General features: G+C 47.8%; 1 protein-coding gene across 1 annotated transcript in view; it reads right to left on the bottom strand.

The window, feature by feature from the left end:
• Nucleotides 1–5,863: 5,863 nt before the first annotated feature.
• LOC142584127 (uncharacterized) overlaps nt 5,864–20,270 on the bottom strand; it is a 285,878-nt gene continuing 271,471 nt past the window's right edge. The window contains exon 5 of the mRNA XM_075694302.1: nt 5,864–6,003. Within this exon, the coding sequence (XP_075550417.1) occupies nt 5,968–6,003 (36 nt within the window). The 3' untranslated portion in view covers nt 5,864–5,967. The remainder of the gene's footprint in view (nt 6,004–20,270) is intronic.

Genomic DNA, 20,270 nt, shown 5'->3' with positions numbered 1-20,270 from the left:
TGCATACTAATATTCAACCCCATCCAGATATTCCCACAGTTAAGGTTCTCAATCATTTGTTGTAACTCTCCCTCAGTGCTGCTGAATGGGACAATGTCATCTGCAAATCGAAGGTTGCTGAAATATTCTCCGTTGATCCTTACGCCTAAGCATTCCCAGTTTATTAGCTTGAATACACCTTCCAAGCACGCAGTGAAGAACATTGGGGAGATTGCGTCTCCTTGTCTGGCCCCTTTCTTTATAAGTATCTTCCTACTTGTGAAGAATTCAGATAGCTGTGGAATCTCTGTAGAGACTTTCGAAGATATTTACGCAAGCGTCCTGTACTACTTGATTACGTAATGCCTCTATGACTCCTGGCTTCTTGACTGAATAAAATGCATTCTCGTAATCTATGAAAGCCTTATAGAGGCTGATTCAACTCTGCGGATTTCTCGATTACCTGATGGATGACATAGACGTGATGAATTGTACATTATCCCTTTCTGAAACCAGCATCTTCCTCTGGTTGACAGACGTCCAGCGTTGCATTTCTTCTATTCGAGATTATATTGGTGAACATTTTTATAATACTGCAAAGAAGCTAATGGAACTATTATTTATGAATTATTTCAACTATCCCTTTTGTGGATTAGTATAATGCTGGAATTGCAGTTCTCTGAGTATCTTGAAGTCGCTAGACAGTTCGTAAATAGGGCGGCTAGTTTTTCAAACATTAGGTCTCCTCCATCCTCGATTAAATCGATTGGTATTACATCTTCCCCTGCCGCTTTTTCCCGTTTCATGTCTTGTTAGGCCCTTCTAACTTCATCACTAGTTGTAAAAGGAGCCTCTGTAGCCTGTTCATTACTACTTCGAATGCAGGTATCATGGATGCTTTTGGTACTGTACAGGTCACTAAAGGATTCTTCCGTTGCTTTTAATAGATCTTCGAGATTGCTGATGTTTGAGGTCCGGGCACACATTGTCATATCATAAGAAGCGAGCAAACACTGACACGGAGGACAACATAGGGGGAATTACTTCTGCTTAACAAATGAAATAGAGAAACGACAAAAATAATGGAAATGAAAGTGGATGAAAAGACAACTTGCCGCAGGTGGGGAACAATCCCCCATCCTTCGCATTTCGCATTCGATGCTCTACGAATATAGCTACCGCGGCGCCGTTTCCCCGTCCACTTTCTTGGTTATTTATGTTTCCTTATAGAACCCTGGGAGTGGAGCGAAATGCGAAGGTTATGGGATCGTGCACCACCTGCGGCAACTTCTACTTTCGTCCACTTTCGTTTTCATTAACTTATCGTTTATTTATTTAATTTATTAGGTACAAGTAATTTCCCCTATGTTCTCCTCGGTATCAGTGTTTTCTGGCTTCTTATGATATGACTAATAAAAATCGGGCCCCTCGGTTAACCCCCTTTCTTCTCGTTTATTACATAACGAGGGTCTCGAAACCAACAACATTGATGCCTTCATGTAGCATGTGTGGGTTTATTGACCGGTTGCCTTCACCCAAACAGATCACGTTCTCGTGACGCCTGCGGCAAAAAGGACGTTCCACGTCCGCCGGCAAGGTTTGTGAGTGGTGGCGCTGGCTAACACTCCCAGGGTTCTACTAGGAAACATAAATACCCATGCAATGGATGGGGAAGCGGCGCCGCGGTAGCTCATTTGGTAGAGCATCGCACGCCAAATGCGAACGTTGTGGAATCGTTCCCTACCTGCGGCAAGTTGTTTTTTCATCCACTTTCATTCGCATTTTTTTGTCGTTTGTTTATTTCATTGCTTTTGTACAAGTAATGTCCCCGATGTTGTCCTCGGTGTCAATGTTTGCTGGCTTCTTATGACATGACTAAAAAATATCGAGCACCTAGGTTAACCTCCTTCCTTGTTTGGTATACATTGTGTGATACGTGCAGCGCTTGCACTTTCTCCTTCATGCCTCAATGCGCTCGTGCTTGAAGCGTGCAGTGCTGTAATATATATATGTATGTATTACCCTGCTCATCTTTCAGTGCATACATTTTGGTTCGTCCGATGCGAAGTGTCTTTCTCACTGATTTAAGGTTGGTCAATTTTTGGCTGCTCCCTCAGTTTTCCTCACTTATAAGTACGATATATCTTGATTTCGCCTTGTTGAAACCAAGTTGTGACAGTTCCGCGAATTCCAACTGATCTCTTGAGTTCGAGGCTTTCATTCTTTGTCGTTTCTTTATTAGGTGATTTGTTACTTTGAAGAGCTTACGCACTGTTTCCCTTGGAGTCTTAACTCTCACTTCAATTGCTGTTTCTGAAGCCAGCCTAGTCATGATTTCATTCATTGCCTCGTTTTCATCTTCATCTGTGTTTTAAGGCTGCATATTTGTTCGCGACTGCCAACCTAAAGTGGTCTGCTTTCACCCTTACTGCGTCTAGGTTGGCCTGTTTCTTTTTTACCAATTTTACTGCTTCTCTCTTCAAATTGAGATAAAACCTAGCCCTCACTAACGTATGATCACTGCACTTTACCCTACTTCACTTCAACCGGCTGCACTATGCTGGAATTGGCAGAAAGTATGAAACCAATTTCATCTCTTGTTTCACCATTAGCCAATTTCCAGGTCCAGTTTTTGTTGCTGCGCTTTTTGAGAAAGGCGTTCATTATTCGCATCTGCTTCCTTTCTCCAAATTCTACCAACTTCTCTCCTAAAGTATTTCTAGAACGGACGCCGCAGTGTCCAATTGCTTGTTCGGTAGGCTACTTTTTCCCCACTTTTGCATTGAAGTCGCCCACAACTAGAGTATACTTAGATGTACTTTTCTCATGGCCAATTTCACATCTTCATAAAACTGATCTATTTCATCATCAGCATGGCTGGTGGTAAGAGCGTAGGCTTGTACCACTTTTAATCTATACCTCTTATTAAGTTTTATTAGGACTACTGCTACCCTCTCATCAATACTGTAGAATTCGTCAATGATTCCCGCTCTGTCCTTATGTATCAGGAATCCTACCCCGTATAACTTTCTATCTGAGAGTCCTCTATAGCAGAGGACGTGACCGTTATTTGGCACTACATAAGCCTCAACAGTTCTTCTAATCTCAACAAGCCGATGATATCCCTAACAATGCCTGATAGATTCTCAAGAAGTCCTGTTAGGCTAGCTTCACTTGAGAGGGTTCGGGCGTTAAAGGTTTCCATTGGTGGCCTGCCCTGCCCTGATTCTTGGCACCCTTTCCTGTGCTACAAGTCTGACCACCGCCTTGGTCATGTGCTCAGCAGCTGCGGAGGACTGAGAGCCATTGGTTGAATTGATGTGTGGCGTTTAGTGGCGCAAGCGGCAGGTATGGGCAAAGAGCTCCATGGTGATTGGTTAATCGAATGAGTCATTTGGGTGGGAGCGGCCGGATACTGCTCCAGGGAGGCCAATTCCACTTCTGGTGAGGGAGTGTCTTGTTGAAGTTTAGGGAGTATTCCTAATTTGGGGGTGTACCTCAATTATTGTAGTCCAACTTGCTCTCGGTGTTTCTGCCGGTGTCAGGCGCCATTACAAGCCTGTAGATGTAGTGTACTGGGGGGGGGGGGGTGAATTCCCCCTTTCCGACAAAAAATTAATTAAAAACAACGCGAGGATGCGAACTTCTGTCTGTGGCAGCCGAGCATGCAAGCTAGCTCAGTCAGGTAACCCTGCGGGCTGTCAGGCCACCTTATGTCGGAGAATTCCAGCCTAGAAGATCCTACGTACCTGCAAACATGCTTGAACTATCCGCGATATACGGGCTTTGCTGATCGCGACAGGTGACACAACATAGTATTTCTCAATGATTGTAACATCGTGGTTTCGGAATCTCCCGTACGCTTGCGCCGATGAACGCACCTAGATACGAAAGAAGGACGACTGTTTACTCTTGCGTTACGAAGTTACTATTAGGTATTGTATGAAACGTGAAGTAGGAGAAGTGTGCAAGCAAGAAAGTGTACCGAGAGGACACTGCTACTACATGACGTACCAGGCATTAATAAGGAACGTACAGTATAAGAGAATATACACGAAGCGATCAAGGATCAAGAAGCCTTTCACGACAAGGAAGGTCTGAGAAGCCACAAAATTCGCCTACGTCCCAGCTGGTCAACATACGAAGAAATACATCTCATCATGCTGTCAAAATGGAGAACTGCTACAAAGCTGATTGTATACCGAAATTACGCCAAGCAGTAGATAATTTTTAGAAGGCCCTCACCAGTCCATATTGCACATTTGGATTATACGCTGGACTATACAACAATGCGCGAGTAGTTTTTACCGTAAAAAATTTCTAACTAGGCTCACAATTGAAAAGAGAGGAAATAAATCAATTGCTCTGTTGTCATGCCGCGAGGACTCAAATGTCACTCCCAACAAAGACACCCACTCGTTTTGTCTCAACTAGCATAGGTAAGTGGTGTGCCTTTCCTGCAAAAGCCCCACCGAAGCCCCGCCTCGTTTATTTTTGTATACTGCTTTTTTTACCAGCACATTCAGACCGGTGGAGTGGTGCCTTCCACATTCGAAGAACAACTAAAGTAACGTGTCATGGTGTTTGACGTCGCTAGCAGTCGGTTTCACATGACGGCATTCGTGTGCATTACCTTGACTGTCTTGCTGTGAGCGACGTTTCTTCCAGAGTAAAGGCATGCGGTGTTTTATTTTTAAATCGCCGCTGTTTCCGGGGGCGTCGCTCAGCGCCTAGTCAAAATGAGACACGATCATCAGTCCATGGTGTGTACGCTAAGCTTGCCTGTAATAGCGAATCCTAGTAAGGCACCATTTACGGTTTTTCTAAGATCGGCGCATGCCTCGTGCAATATACCATCGACCCAAATTGGTTGAAGTTCACTGATAGCGACACTTACACAATTGCACACAGCTAGTGGCAGATTCTCAGTGACTCACGTTAGCGCCAAAGAGATTCATTGAAGACGACGCATATCCAGCAATACATACCCAGTGACCCAAACTGGCGTCAGAGATACACACTGAAGATAGCACTTACCCAGTGGCACATACGCGTTGACCCAAGTTAGTCCAACGGTTGGTTCTGAACCCGCTTCAGTCCGCAGCGTGTTCTACACCAACGTTGCCAAAGCAGCTGAGCAGAAAGCCTTGTGACAATGGAGAGCGCGCAGGTCTAGCAAAATCGCTTGACCATTTCTTGATCAGGAGGAAAACGCGTCACTGGCTAACCGAGACACAAGCCGTACTCTTCGTCTGAACTGTCTACTAGGAACCTTGGCTGAAAGACCAACACGCACTCCGTGATCATGTGCACCGTACTCAACGATTGAAATGCAAACAGTTGACATCATAGTATAAAGAAAAAAGAATTCTGAGGTTTTATGTGCCAAAAGCACGATACGACAAGGAGACCCGCCGCATTGGGGGACTGCGGGTCAGTCTTGACCATGTCGAGTTCCTTAGCATGCACCCCAAGCACTGTGCACGCGCGTTTTTTCGCACTTGCCTTTTTGACTGTAGAAATAATGCCGCCGCGACCGAGATTTGGTCTTGCGCCCTAATGGTTGGCAAAACAAAACCAAAAGGAGTACGCCATAATGCCGAGTTTCGTGGTTTATCTGCATTGTAGTGAAGGGCATGGGCCGTGAGGTACTGCAGCCAAGTTTTATGGGCCAGGAACAGAGCAAGTGGAGACACGCAGTTAATCATAAATGTGCGCGCACGTTCCTTTTCGCCAGGCTGCGTAAAAAAACAGCCACTCTGTTCTTGGCCTTTTGATTCGTTAGGTTCATCGCCGCAACAAGCAAAAGAAGTATCCTTAGAAAATGTCACAGAAAGTATGAACACATCAGTTTTGGTCCGTGGATAGCAATGATGATGTGAAACGACGTTTTATTAGTAACCAGGCGGAGTATCTGGGATAGCACACGTTTAAGCAGTTGTGCACGAATGTTGTATTCGTGCAGCTCGCTGCGCCAGGTCATGTACTTTACTTCTCGCTTGGAAAAATATGACCCATGGTTTCCTGAAACAGGAGAGAAAATAATATTGAGGCACATGCAGCCACAACAGACCGATATATTGCATTAACACATTAGTGGAAGACCTTCCAACTTTGTTCTAATAAGGAACTTATGCGCCAATTATTGACCACTTTGTACCTGATTAACTCCGGTGTGATAAGTCAGCGACTGTACCTTGCCCCTTCATTTCGGCTGACTTCTGTCATGCGATGTTGCAATCCCTTCACATCTGCCATCTAAGCATCCGGGTCACGCATCGCCACGTCTGGCCAAGCATTACCATCGATGTTCGCATGTGGGCACGTTCGTGCTTCGAATACCAGACCGCCAATGTTACCCGCCACGCGAAGACTACCACGCAGTCTTTCTTGCCACCTGGCTGTCGCTTCGACCACGTCTGTCTTGCTTTTACGGCATGGCTGAACGGCTCCACCATCAGCCCAAAGCTGCCCTCACTGCGTGCGTGCATCCGGAGCACTGGATCGACTACCTCGACATGGTGATTCTCAGCCGAGGCGCTGTTCTTCGTTGCGACCTTGGTTGTTCTCCAGCCGAGCTTGTCTATGATGCACCTCTGCGGCTTCCCGGAGAGTTGTTCGGTCCTTCGGACCCCTCGCATCAGCCGCTGCAGTATCTTCAATGCCTACAGGACTTCACTCATCAACTTCGACACGTACCACCTCGAACTTCGGACCACAACATATTTGAGCATCGGAACCTTTAGTCCTCGACCCATGTTTTTATCAGACGAGGTGCCCTAAAGGTACCTCTTACACCCTCCTACTACGAACCGCAGTGTGTCCTCCGCAGGACGCCGAAGTCCACTACCATCCTATTGAATGGTCGCAAAGAGGTAGTCTCATTAGACCGCCTCGAACCGGCCTACCTCAAGACACCTCTCACGAAGCTACCGGGGATGTCGCCGGCGTATCTGCGGATCTGCATGTAACCAAGCCCGCACAGTTTCCTCTTCGTCTACGAGTACAGTTGCATGCGGTGTCTGGGCGGGGGGCCCTGTAGTGCCCACCGAGGCCGCTACACGTGGACGCTAAACATCGGCGCCTATGGTCAGCATGGCAAAAGATGACGAAAATGAAGTTGTGTAGTGCGTGGTCGAGCCGCAAGTACGGCACGTGCTAGTCCGTTCTAAGACCCTGTTATGCTGGACCTCCCGTCCTGGCGCTCCGCTGCAAACTCTCACTTCGCGACAATAAAATACAATGACTGGTCACTCTACCTGCAAGGAGCCTGAATACCTTTCCATATTTCCTAAAGTAGACTCTAGCGATCAGCATCCTTGCTAGTCTATCGTTAATGACTGACGTTGCTACTCTCTTTCATAACCGAACCTCAGTGTGACAGCCCTTCTAGCTACGTGCTAGGGGATTTTGCTAGCACATGGATGTCCCATTGCTCGAACATCACCTAATGCCGCCAGAGAATCCGCTACCTTCTCGCCATAGGCAAGTGGTAGAAAATGGCTCGCCGTGCCACCGCTGTCAGCAGCGACAACTCCCAAGGGAGCGTCACATCGAGCCCTAGTAGTAGCCGGTCGCCATTTGCAGGAGGAGTAATTCCCGTCATCCGTGCTGGTACTGTGGACTGACCTCAGCAGCTGACGCCGCGGACGAGCGCAGATCTCCCCACCTCACACCACCCCGCCGCTCACTCGGAAGCGAAGACGAGATCACCCACGCGACTGCAGATGCCGTGGTGGCGACTAGGATGTACTAGCAGCGGTCGAGTGGGCCGAACGGTGTACTCCCTCTGAGGTGCTGCGTGTGGAAAAATTGCGCGAGGGCGCTGCCAGTGAACTGGATTGTGCGGAGACGCCCTTCGCGGCGTATTCAACGCAATTTCGCAGCGGACGCTCAGACCGGAATATCGGAGTTCCAGAGTCACTATTCCTAACCTGAATTCCAGGAATGTTGCAAAAAGGCTGGCCTGATCACCGCGCCTCTCAAGCAGATCACATTGGAACTTTGGCATTGTTCGTACGCTAATCCAATCCATGTTTACACGTACAATTCGGTATCGGAAAATTCGACGGGCGCCATTGTTATATCATCTCAATCCGTCTTCATGAAGTTTAAGACTTCATAAGGAACGACATATACAAGTTGAGAACTGGCCGCTCTTCGCGCTGCTGTTTAATACATTGATAAACAACTGCCTAGCATAAGGGCAATATTTTGCAATGCGACGGCAGCCCTCCAGAGCATGCGAGATTTACGACATGGTAATCCTCAACCACTGGTTTCACAAATTAACGAAATTCGCCATTGCCTTTCTGAACGAGGACATGATTTAATCTGTGAGTAGCTGCCGGCACCTTGTGGCATCGCTGGTAATCACCTGAACGATGACGCTGCCTGACTTGCCCAGGCTGGAGCGCCAACACTCGTTATACCTTTATCGATAGTACACACTGCAAGAGAACTTCTCAGTCTCGCTCGTACCATTAGTTTAGATTACTGGCATACACCACAGAATTCTAACCCTCGTTCATAGAGCTTGGACGCATCACTGAAGCTGAAACTACCAGCAAACCTTTCACCTCATGACGCAACACCGCTGCGTCGGCAGTGGGCAGGAGTAGCATTCACTAACGCCTACAGCTATCGTAGTGGAATGGCGGACTCACCAATGTATGCTAAGTCCAAGTGTGAAGAGACTATCAGTCATCTTTTGCGCCACTGTTCTCGCTTTTATAACCAACGTCAGACTCTCCAGTGTGCCTTGAATAGACTGGACGACGGGCCCTTTACAGAAGCAAAGATCTTAGGAGCCTGACCTCACAGTTCATTAGCCCAGAAAGCAATTCGAGCGCTACTTCACTACCTGAAAGTCACAGACTTGAGTGGCCGACTATAGGCATCCTGCACCTAACTTAGTGCACGGGAAATATATAGGCTCATGTTTTCTTTTTTCTCTCTCTCTCTTTCAGTTTCCATAGAACTTAATTTATCTGGGAAGACTCCAGTAGAAAATGCGAGACTAATGAGATAGGCTAGGACAGGGCTGATAATTAATGATACTCGCTTTACAGGTTCAACTTTAATTTCATCAGACCCCCTTGCGACATTATTTTTTAAGCATATTATAAGACCATTGATTTCTCTTTCGGTAACGGCATCCAAAACAAATGAGTTTACTCGACGAGAAGGCCACTAGAGCCCACTTTGTTGAACAGACGGCTGGGGTACGGCTGCATTAATGAAATACTCGTTAATTTCATCTGCTAGCGTCTTGCCTCCCATAGAGTCATTGATTACTATTTGGTCAGCCTTAACCGGTGATTGGTTCCTTCCAGTAAGGTAATTTACCTGTCTCCAGATCTTTGCCGGATCCGTTCTTATCCTAGCAAACATTGCTTCATAATATGCAAGTTTGGCTTTCTTTATATCGGCGTTTAATTGATTGCGATATTTTTTAAATTCTTTGAGCAAGTCACCGTCTTTGCATTTTATGAATTTGTGGAACATATTATTTTTCTTCTTGATGCGTTTTAGCAGGGCGGTGTTAATCCAGGGCTTTTTAATCTTCCCATTGCATTTCTTATACTCTCGCAGTGGAAATGCATCATTGTAGCAACTAAGAAAGACCCGAAGAAAAACCTCATACGCAGAATTTGCATCCTGCTGTAAGTACACATTTGACCAGTCAGCCCGCTCAATTAAAGAATGAAAGTAGCTTAACGATGAGTCGTTCACCACCCTATGTTCAAGCCTGCTGCGTTTATAGTTCGTGGTTAGGATGTGTTGTGTGGCAAAGAATATAGGCAGATGGTCACTGATGTCACATGATAATGCCCCTGCTTTGAAATCTGATGCATTCAGGTTTGAAACACATATATCTATGGAAGTAGAACTTTGTGAAGTAATTCGGGTTGGCATAGAAATAGCATTTTCGCACCCATAAGAGGATAAGAGATTCATCAAGTCGCGCGCAGAAGAGTCGTCGGCCAACGTGTCGATGTTTACATCTCCCAAGAGAAAGAACTGCTTATTAGTATTATTACAATAGATTATTACATTTTCTAAATGCTGTAGGAAATGCCGCTTGTATCCAGACGGTGGTCTGTACATATCAGCAATTAAAAACGTGCTGGTTTCCACCGTTAGGCACTCTATATCCCTATTCATAACTGTGCACTCATCAACAAGAAGTTGCTAATATGTGAGAAGTTGCTCGCGCCTTTTTCGCGGCCCCTACATTATTACCCAACAAACCTTCCGTGTTAACTACCATGTGACTCCCATTGATGATCCTTTTGGCTGTTGATGATTCTTTCGGCATTTATTTCTAGTTTATGTTGTGAGCAGGCTATCCGCTTCCGCGTGACATAAATATACGCGAGCTCAACGTGTGCATCTAGGTTTAGTCATATGTGCACACTCATCTGCTCCACTTCAGTGCCTAGAATTGGGTGGCACGACCGTTAGAATACATGTGAGCCCCGCAGCTTAACGATTGTCCAATACCATTTCTATTATAATTGTCTTCTGAGCCGCGAGACCCTCTTGACAAAATGTTTAAGTGAGGCGTCTCTAAGGTACAGTGAACAAATGATAAGAAAAAGCGAGCATCTGAACAGAATGGCAAAGTAGTCGGTAATATTTAGAGCGCAGCTCTTGGGCGCCAATTCCTGCGTCTAGCGTCGGCGTACCTCCTAACCGAGCCAAAACAGGGCGCAGCGGAGAATGAAAGACGGCGATAGCGAAAGGAGTGCTTGGAGAAAAGCTGAGGAGGAGAGTGCAGCAGAATTATGAGGCGAAAGGCTGAAAAGGAGGGTATGGCGAAAGCGTGAGAAAAAAAAATAGTAGCGCCACCGTGCAAGATAGGCGCTGCGGCGACAAGGTATACGAGATGGCGCTTGCAGCGGCTACTCCGAATGGCGCCCACGCGTCACCCACTCGCTGCCTCTCGCCACCTCCCGATTAGCGAGGCACTTGCACCACACTTCGCTTCGTTTGCATCGTGCCGCATGAGTCATATTGTCCGCGCCGACCAATGCATCGTGAAAGGAAAACACGCACAGACCTGCGCTCAAATTTCGCGTTACAGAGTATCGTAGTCATCGGTGAATCTTTTTCTCAATGTACCTTTTTCAGAAAAAGGGTATACTTACTATGTAGAAGCGCAAGGGTTTTGCGTTATCCATTAGAATATGAATACCGTGTGTAATGGAGCTGTAGTCAAGTTTAGCGTCTAGATATTTGACCATATTTCCACAAAAAATTGCTACATCCCTGTCCATAATATTCAGGCGGAACGTATAGACAGCCGATACGTCTTTGCACTCTGGGAACTTCACCATCGGGTATTTATTCACACCAAAACGTTGGATGCAAAAACATATCCTGAAAAAACAAACATCTTATTGAATGGAAAGAAGGGGAATCGCACTCCATGTTGTTAGTAATGGAGCTAAAATATCAAGTTTGGAGACAATAATTTCATGAAAAAAATTATATAACATAAAAATATTACCTAGTGCGAAGTTATGTGTGCACCTCTTTTCTGCGACGTAAAGATCGCCTAGCGATCTCATCAGCAGTTGCGCTTTGGCCGTGCTATAGGTAGCACGCGTATTATGCGCACCGAAGAGCAGCGCGTCCTCCAGTCCTCCAAGAGCGGCGGCGTGATCAGAAGCGGGAATGGGTGCGAAGGCAGCAGGAAGCCGCTAACGACGAGAGCTCGTCGGTCGGCAGGCCTGGATCGTCGTGTAGCCGCCTTCCATCTGACGAAGAACAGCAACGCGCCCGTGAAGACTGCCTTCGTGAACGGAAACGGCAATGGGCACGGCGGCGGCAGTAGGAGACCGGGGCGACGATGGGCCGCCTACACCAAGTCCATGCGCGACGCCCATCCGGACCCCGAATAGCGCGACGAAGATTGTTTCGGAATTTGATGCTATACACACGTCAGTGCACCAACTACGAGTCATCGCTGTTGTATAGACTTGACGTTTGCTAAAAATCTTGCCATCATCGCCGTTCAGCCAATGGCCGTCTACCACAGTAACCACGAAGAGATAATCACTAGGGTAACAAACTAAAATAAAAGATGGTAAAATCACAAAGTCACCTGTGTGTGTTTTTATGCAATCAATATAGCAATCACCATATATTGAATCGATATAGTCATCTCTATACACAGCTTCCCTGGTCATCCACGTTGACGCAGTGAAATGGCACTCATATTTTTTTTTATTTCTGGCTGGCTTTCTTATAAAAAACAAACTGGCGAAATGTACCTGGCTGTACACATGCCATTATCAAGTTTCTTTCCATTTTATAGAAATTCTGCAATGACAGCACAGTATTCAGACAAGCAGTTAAAAAAATGTTTGATTGCAAATTCATCATAAATTTAATGTCACCAACAAAGAAATCACTGGCGGTTATTGTAAACGACTCTCAACAATATGTACTTGGTTGTCTTGGCGTAGAATGGGCCACCTTTCTGAAACAAAAACCTAGTGCCTGGTGGCTGCAACAGCTTTTATATACTACAGGAAATATATAAACGTTTCTCCAACAACTAAGTGAAATGCAGTAGATCAACAATGTTGCTGAGGTGCCATTTATAGGCAAATGTATGGGCCATGACTGGTGTTTTTTACTTAATAATGAAAGCCAGCAGCGTGCTGTTTTTTGGAGTTATGCTAATGAAATAATTGAAGGAAGAAGCTTTTCGTGCTCTTCAAACACTGACACGCATTTTATTGCAAACATTTGTTACGAGAGGCACCTTTGTGCTGAAGACAACCGTTGCTTCTATCCTAAATACCGGCTGGAAGGAAACATAAGGATCAATTTCCTGGTCGAGTCTCGGCAGTTTGCCACAATCCTTTCACACATTTTGTTGGCCAGTTTCGGTTTTTTTATAAAATTTTGCTGTCTTTTATGTTCTCAATCTTGAAAGATAGAAGTGCTCTTCAGCACGTCGACATTCATTGGGCACTACGGACTTACCGCGGGCTACCTATTTATTTACCTATGTATATTACTATGTATGTATTCACAAGCGTATAAATTGGTTATGTTTTCGGTTAAAATTTTACAAGCAATCTGTGTTGCAATGTTATTGCTGAGCGCAAAAAGTGCCTTTCTGTACCTGAAGTTTTTCGAATTGTATCGCTGGTTCTATTCGCTGTCTGTTGTCACTTGAACTCTGTGTCCCCAGATTTTGTGTGCGAGTAGATTTGTGTAGTACGTTCTGGAAAGCAAGCTCGCACCAGCAATTACGCTTGAACCATCGACGAATTTTGTATAAAAGCCGAGGCGCTCGACCCGTAAACCAGTTTTCCGTCGAGCGCCGAGTCTGCGCGTCGCTATCCTTGATCTGAGCGACTTGCCCTTCTGGGCAAAGGGTCTTCCAATAAGCTGTTAGGTTCATGGTTTGCGTTATGACACTGTGGTTGTTCGCCATGACTAAAATGTTACGTCTGGTGGAAGTGCCTTTCGTCCACCTACCGGAAGCCCCCGTCAAGCCCAGTCTCCGAAAATAGCGCCAACGTCTCCCCGGACCTTAGCGAGCCACAGGCCACAAAGTTGGCCCCGAAACACGGACTTTGACTCGATACGATCATGAAGATTGGGGCCAAGAGAGCAACTACAGTCACAGATACGCTGTCTGTTGCACCCGTTGTTCTGTTCAGCCACTTGGATTCACCTAGGGGCGCTAGCTTCCTGATATGGGACGCGTCAGCGTCCCCGGGCGCTGACGTGTGTTCCAAGCGCGTTCCTGGCGTATTTTCCCAGACAACAGTCGCCGACACGTGGCGTCACGGCGGATGACGGCGTTTTAACGCGACAGTGTTAAGGAGCTCGTGCCGCAGAATAGCCGGTGTCGTCGGCGGCGTTGGCCGTGAGTGAAGACTCCCGCAAGGCAATTCATAAATAAAAACAACTTGCCAGATAGGCTGGGTGGGAATCAAACCAGGGTCTCGGGAGTGCGAGACAGAGACGCTACCACTCAGCCATGAGTTCAATGGTTCAAAGCGGCACAAAAGCACCTCTAGTGAAGGCGGTGTTGCCTTAGAAACTTGTCGTAGAAAGTTATACTGCGGTGTATAGCGGTAATTATGAGCATGTAAATTACAGAAGTCGCAGTTAAACGAGTAGCGAAGTACGATTCCGGTACATTTCTTCCGCGGTTGGGGCACACGCAGAGTCATGTTTGCGGCAAACACAGAAGACCCCCGTCTCGTAATGTACGGCGCTGCCCCAACAGGTGGCGCGCCACTCGCCCGCTTCTCCCCTTCGTCCCGTTTGAGCGGATTGGGGCCGTGCGGGGACTGGTGCGAGGATGCCCCATACCCTTGTGTTTAATAAGTTTTCTCGCTCTCTCCCCTTCCAACTTCCACTGTGCGTCACTCGAACCCTCGTGTTTAGGCGATGCGGCTCCTATTTCCACTCACAGCGCGATTCCTAGGAGCAGCCTCCGGTGCGGGACGCCTCTGACGTGATCGCTGCGCCGTAGCGCGTCTGGTGGGAAAGCGTCCCCTGCGATGTATGCCGTGCTGCTGGCGAGGAGTCATGCGTCTGCGTGGTGCTCCCAAGTGAGATAGAGGATGATCCCATCGAGTCGTCAGCCCCATGATCGCGTCCGCCTTCATAGCGTGCCGCGGCCCGGCTGTCCGTGCCGATCACGATATTCGGCTCGCGTATATCGTTTCTGCCTCCGAGGCGCCGAGTTCTTTGGTTCGTTCCGCTTGCTCAAGCGCACGTTTCATTGCCGGCCGAACGCTGCGTTGCTCGGCGCTCACCGCGTGATTGGTGGGTACAAAGTCCGATGCGGGGCGCCTCGTAAGTGATCGCTGCGCCGTAGCGCATTGTCTTACACCCCTTGGCGGGTTGACGGGAACGCTATCGCGTTCCACTCTTCAAGGCGAAGCTTAAGCGTCTGCCAATTTGTTTGATGCATGCGGCAGGCCACGCATCTTTATATAGTGGCCGTGGTATCCCTCTTGAGTGAAACCCTGACACCGACTTGGAGCACTCGGTATATGCCACTCGGTCTGCGCAGGGCTTCAATAAACCACGCTTATGCCAACTCGGTCACTGGTTATGTATCAGAAGGTGCGTACCACTATTTAATAACAAGATGGACCATTTAAATTTCTTCCGATGCTGGGAACTATGGAACCATCGTAACACGAGTTCCTCAAGGACAGCAATCAGGCACAGCAACCAGACACGTTAGCAGGCTGTGCCACAAATGCATCGCTTTTCGATCAACGACTTTCACGCCAGGGGTTTGGCTACCGGCGTCATGTATCTACTACACACGTGCCCCTCTTTAATCTCTCGCCAACTTGGGTCATTGTTTGTGACACTGGATGGTGGCAATCGATAGAACGGTTGTGAGCGTTCGCACGCATGGGCGCGCCATGTTTCTCGTCGCGGAGGCCACGTGCGGACTTCTCGGAAACTCCGCCAGATGGCGCCACGGGTGTAGAAAAAAGCAGGAGAGTGGAGCCGCGCTGCCTCATGGCGTCTTTCTTGGTGACCGCACTCACTGGCGCGCCACGCATTTCGGAGCCCATCAGGCTTTGTGGCGTTGCCACTAGATGGCACCGATTGTTCTTGGGGAAGCGATGAGGAGCCGCGCTGCAGCATGTGGCCCATGTTTAACTTGTTACGCCAATGGCAATACGGTGCGTCGCTATATTGATTAAATGCTAAACGCACTACCACCATGGTCATCGTGAGATGGATTCTACCGAATTATTCTCTTTGTCTTACTGCGCGCCTTGTCGTCAGTAACAGAAATCAATACAAATCCTATAAATCTTCAGCGTGGCCGAAAAAGGTGAAATTGCTTAGCTTACCGAAATAATTCTTATACACTGCTGTACAGCCGCGCAAAAACACCACCGAAAAGAAATATTTGCTGCCGGCTCACTGATTTGACGCTTTAATGTCTACTTTTTTATCACCTGCATTAGAGCTATTTTTGCAAATGCCTCATTGCCTTAGAGTGAAATTTTCGGGCTGCGCCTCACAGCGCTGTCAATATACCGTATAATAGCATTTTTTCACAAGTAGGTAAGAGCAACATCACCGGAGGTACCAGGAGTTCGCAAACCGGCGTTTTCCTTGCAATGTGCTTGTCAGCTACCCAAGGCTATCTTTTATTTTCGCACGAACACTTACTTAATATGTGGGATTCGCACAGCTCTATTTTATGTAGACGCAATATTCACTGTATAATTTGGGGCAAAAAATGATTATAGCTATAGAAGGCTCCCACTCTGGTTTAATGTGCGGAAACCGTAATTCTATCCCTACTGGCAGCTTAACAATTTGTTGTCTTATCGTAGACCGCCTATCGGGTATCTAACAGCAAAACACTTTGACAGGTTCAATCTATCTCTTTGACACGAGGAGGGGAAGAAACCTTATTTAAGCCCAGCACTAAGGCTCATTAATGAAAATCGGTTGATTCGCTAAGGCCCATTGTTGGACCACCGAGCCCGAGGGAAGCAAAGCACTCTAGGAAGGAGGTAGAGAGCAAGGAAAATCACCAGAGCTAATGGCATGGTTACAGGAGTACAGAATGTGATTAGTATCCGCCCTTAGGTCGTACTTTTTGCGCATAATGATTAAGAGCTTGTTTAAATAAAGGAAACAATTATAGCAGTGGAGTGGCAAGGACCACCTCGCGCGCTGAGAAAACGACGATGTCTGGCAGATTTCTCCGCAGAACAATATATATGCTGGCTCTCAATGTCGCCATTTTTAACACAACTTTCGAGCAATTCAATTACTATCATGTATCGTGACTGCCTCCTCAGAGATTGTACGCTTGCCGGGAGCCTCCTTGCACCTGCTTGGTGTCCGGCTCTTGGTGTTTGGCTCGATCACAGTCCCATTCTGGGTACCAAGAATTCAAATGAAAGCCGTATAATCGTCGCCAGCGCTGAAGCAGCCACGTCTGCTCATACTGTGCGAGATATACCAGCACGATCTTTAGATTTACACCGCTAACTCGACAAAAGTGGGTGGATCTGCAGGAGCTGTGGTCTTCCTCGGAAAATTTCTCACCATTAAATATAAAACCTCCCACCGGCCACTGTCCACTGCTGCAAAGCTTGATGCACTTCGCAGCGCACTTCGCGTGCTTCATTAATTGCCACGAAGGTGGAGCATACTTACCAATGTCAAGGCAGTCCTCCGATGTATGCTATCCGCACAACGGCGGACACCACAATACCAACAAGTGTTGGAAGTGAGACAACTATATCATTCTAGCAAAGAACAGGTATGCCATAACATTTCAGTGGCTTCCAGGCCACGTCGGCATCAGGGTCAACGGACATGCCGAAGAAGATGCCAGGCGGCATCACGAAGATTGCCGTGAAGGAACCCATCCCGCTATGAAGAACCGATGCAGCAACAAAGCTGCGCAGACTCGCGCATGATGTCACCCGACCATTGTGGGACAAGGTTTACGGCATACTCGTCTGCACTGCCTCGACCCTTCTTTCAGACTCTGGATTCCATCTGGACTATCCCGAATGGACACAACTGTTCTAGGCCAATAGTGGCTTGGAGCGTCTTTTACGAATGCATTTGCTTGCCGCATCAGAATAGCTGACAATGCTGCCTGTGACACTCACGAAGGCGAGGAAGCCATTCAACTTGTCCCCTGCTATTACAGTGAATTTGAAGCTGTCTATGACTAGGATCCCGGGATTTCATAGCGTCCTTCGACAGAAATCTATCATCATCAACGGCTCATACAGCGTAACCACTGTAAGTAAGAAAAAAACTCAATGGCTCATAGCCACATAAGGCAGAGACTACACGCACTCAGCATACTGAAGCGAACAGTGCATACATTCTTTGCAATCACGCACGCAACATACAGAACAGCATGTCGAAAACTACGATTATTATGGGCCTATACCCCCGTGAGTAAGCAGAAAATTCAATGGCTCGTGCCCCGTAAGGCAGAGGATACAAGCATTCAGCAAAGTGAAGCGTGCAGCACATATATTATTTGGGATCACGCGTAGGACATACAGAACAGCATACGTTTCTATAAAGAACAAGCTCAAAACAAGCATCCGAACCCCAGGATTGATGATTGCGATGTTATTGGGGCCGGATCACTCCAGAAAAAGGGAGAAGCAGCACGCGAAAGCACAAACACACATCGGACTTGTATTGAAGTACACACCACAGATAACGGCACACACACGTGACAACTTCCCAAAATGCCTCATAGGCGACATGCACTATCTCTATGGATCGGTGGATTATGATTGGCCTACAGTTCCGGCGGAAGCGTGTGTCGCCTTGTCTGAGACCTCGTGGAACTGATGCTGGCCAGCGGGGTCGGACAGCAGTGTCGGCCGGCCGGGTCGGACAGCCGTGTAGGACGGCCGGGTCGGACAGCCGTGTAGGACGTCCGGGTCGGACAGCTGGGTCGGACGGCCGGGACGGACGGCTGGGTCGGACAGCCGGGTTGGACGGCCGGGTCGGACCGCCTCGCGGGGCTCAGGTAGCCGGCCGCAGTCACCGGGTCGCGTCCACAGCTGGCGGGGTAGCCCTGTGGCCACTCACCCGAACGCTCGACCGCCCCGGTTCAGGACCGCCAGCCCTCCTGGACCAGTGCCCAGCGGAAGAGCGGGGCGAGGTAACCTCCCAGCGGGCGACAGTATTGTTTCGGGTGTGGCGTATTGGCGCGGGCGGCGATAGCTCCTCTGGGCCAGACGCCCAGCGAGGACGCTGTTTTCCGTCGACCGCCGAACCTCGCGCACTGCTCCCGCTACGGGCCACGGGCCATACTCTCGCACCACGCTTTTTAAGGCGCCACTGCCGACGCTCCCAAATTGGTGTTGATGTTGATGATGATGATGATGATGATGATGGCTTTCTTGCGGGTATTTGCACAGAGTCGCTGTCATCTTCGCCACCGCACGGCGCACTGTCTTCGTATGTTTATACTTTCCACTCCCGCGTACCATATATTATGACAATACCCCCTTCTCGAGAAAGTTGTTCACAACTATTCTAAGACAAGGACGCGGGATGGAAAAAAAGAGAAAAAGGAAAATTGTGGCGTACGTTTGTCCACTTGTTCATGTACGCACACGACACACATTGTTCACAGGGCGTTGCGCCCAGTTAAAGTACTAATGCACAAGTCTGTTCGCTTTCAAATAAACATTAAATACTTGAGTGGTCGCATTGTCCAATCGCATTTTGCTAAATTAGCATGTGATTACGCGCGACTCAAGTTGTCAGCTCCGACATTGTCACAATCTTTTATATAGTTAATAGTAAAAGAATACTCCTGCAAAAGGAGATTCCAACGCAACACTCTGTTGACGTGCCTGGCGCGCTGCTCTGTGGGCTTGTTTCTGCTGTCCTGGTCCCCGGCGCTTTCTCGACTTCGGAGGATCTTGTGTCGGCGCTTCTAAATTTTCAGCACCGAACGATCTGGTCGTATTTTTGCAGGCCCACAGAAGCACGCACTGACGAGGAAGTGGAGCGGCCTGTACTTTCCCTTTAGCGGTTGTCTTTTGGCACTTGTCGCAAGACTTCACGAAGCGTTTTACGTCTCTGTGCACATCTGGCCAATAAAATTCTTGTAGGACACGATCGGTTGTCCTCCTGATACCGTTATGTCCTGCCATGATGTTTTCATGAGCCACTTCTAATACGCCATGTCTAAATGCTTTTTGTATGACCACCTGAGTAAAGGTTCTGCCAATGGCCTGGTGGTAAAGGCGATACAACAATCCTTTTTCTTCAACGTATTCGTAACTGTGACCCTTTCCCGAGTTAAACGACTTGCTCACTTTGGCAAAACTATGTTTCAGCGTGGGGTCTTTCCGCTGTTCCTTAATGAGTTGTCCTTTTGTCACGTCACGTAGGACGTTTGTCGGAACGCACAAGGGACGAATCTTGCCTTGTTCTTCAGTTCTGGCTTCAGCCACGCGCGATACATGCTGAGGCTTCCTAGGCGCCTTATTCAGCTTCATTTTTGTCAGCGACGACTCAGCGTCGGGAGCAGCGGGGTGCTTCCAGTCAGAAGCCGGATCGTATGGTCCTCTGACGCCTGGAAGATTTCCCAGAACAAGGTCGTAGAGGGGCTCGTCCATACATGCCACTGTTAACTTGCCGGTAAAATACGGCGTGTTCACTTGCACGACAGCTTCAAGCAGGTAGCTTGTTGAGCCGTCCAGAAGAACAACGTTGTTCGTTCTTCCCGTCATATACATCTCTGGAACGAGTTCTCGTTTGAC

The sequence above is a fragment of the Dermacentor variabilis genome, chromosome 6 (genome assembly GCF_050947875.1).
Source record: "Dermacentor variabilis isolate Ectoservices chromosome 6, ASM5094787v1, whole genome shotgun sequence".
NCBI classification, from domain to species: domain Eukaryota; kingdom Metazoa; phylum Arthropoda; class Arachnida; order Ixodida; family Ixodidae; genus Dermacentor; species Dermacentor variabilis.
The sequence above is the reverse complement of the archived record's forward strand: the minus strand, read 5'-3'. Positions and strand labels throughout refer to the sequence as shown.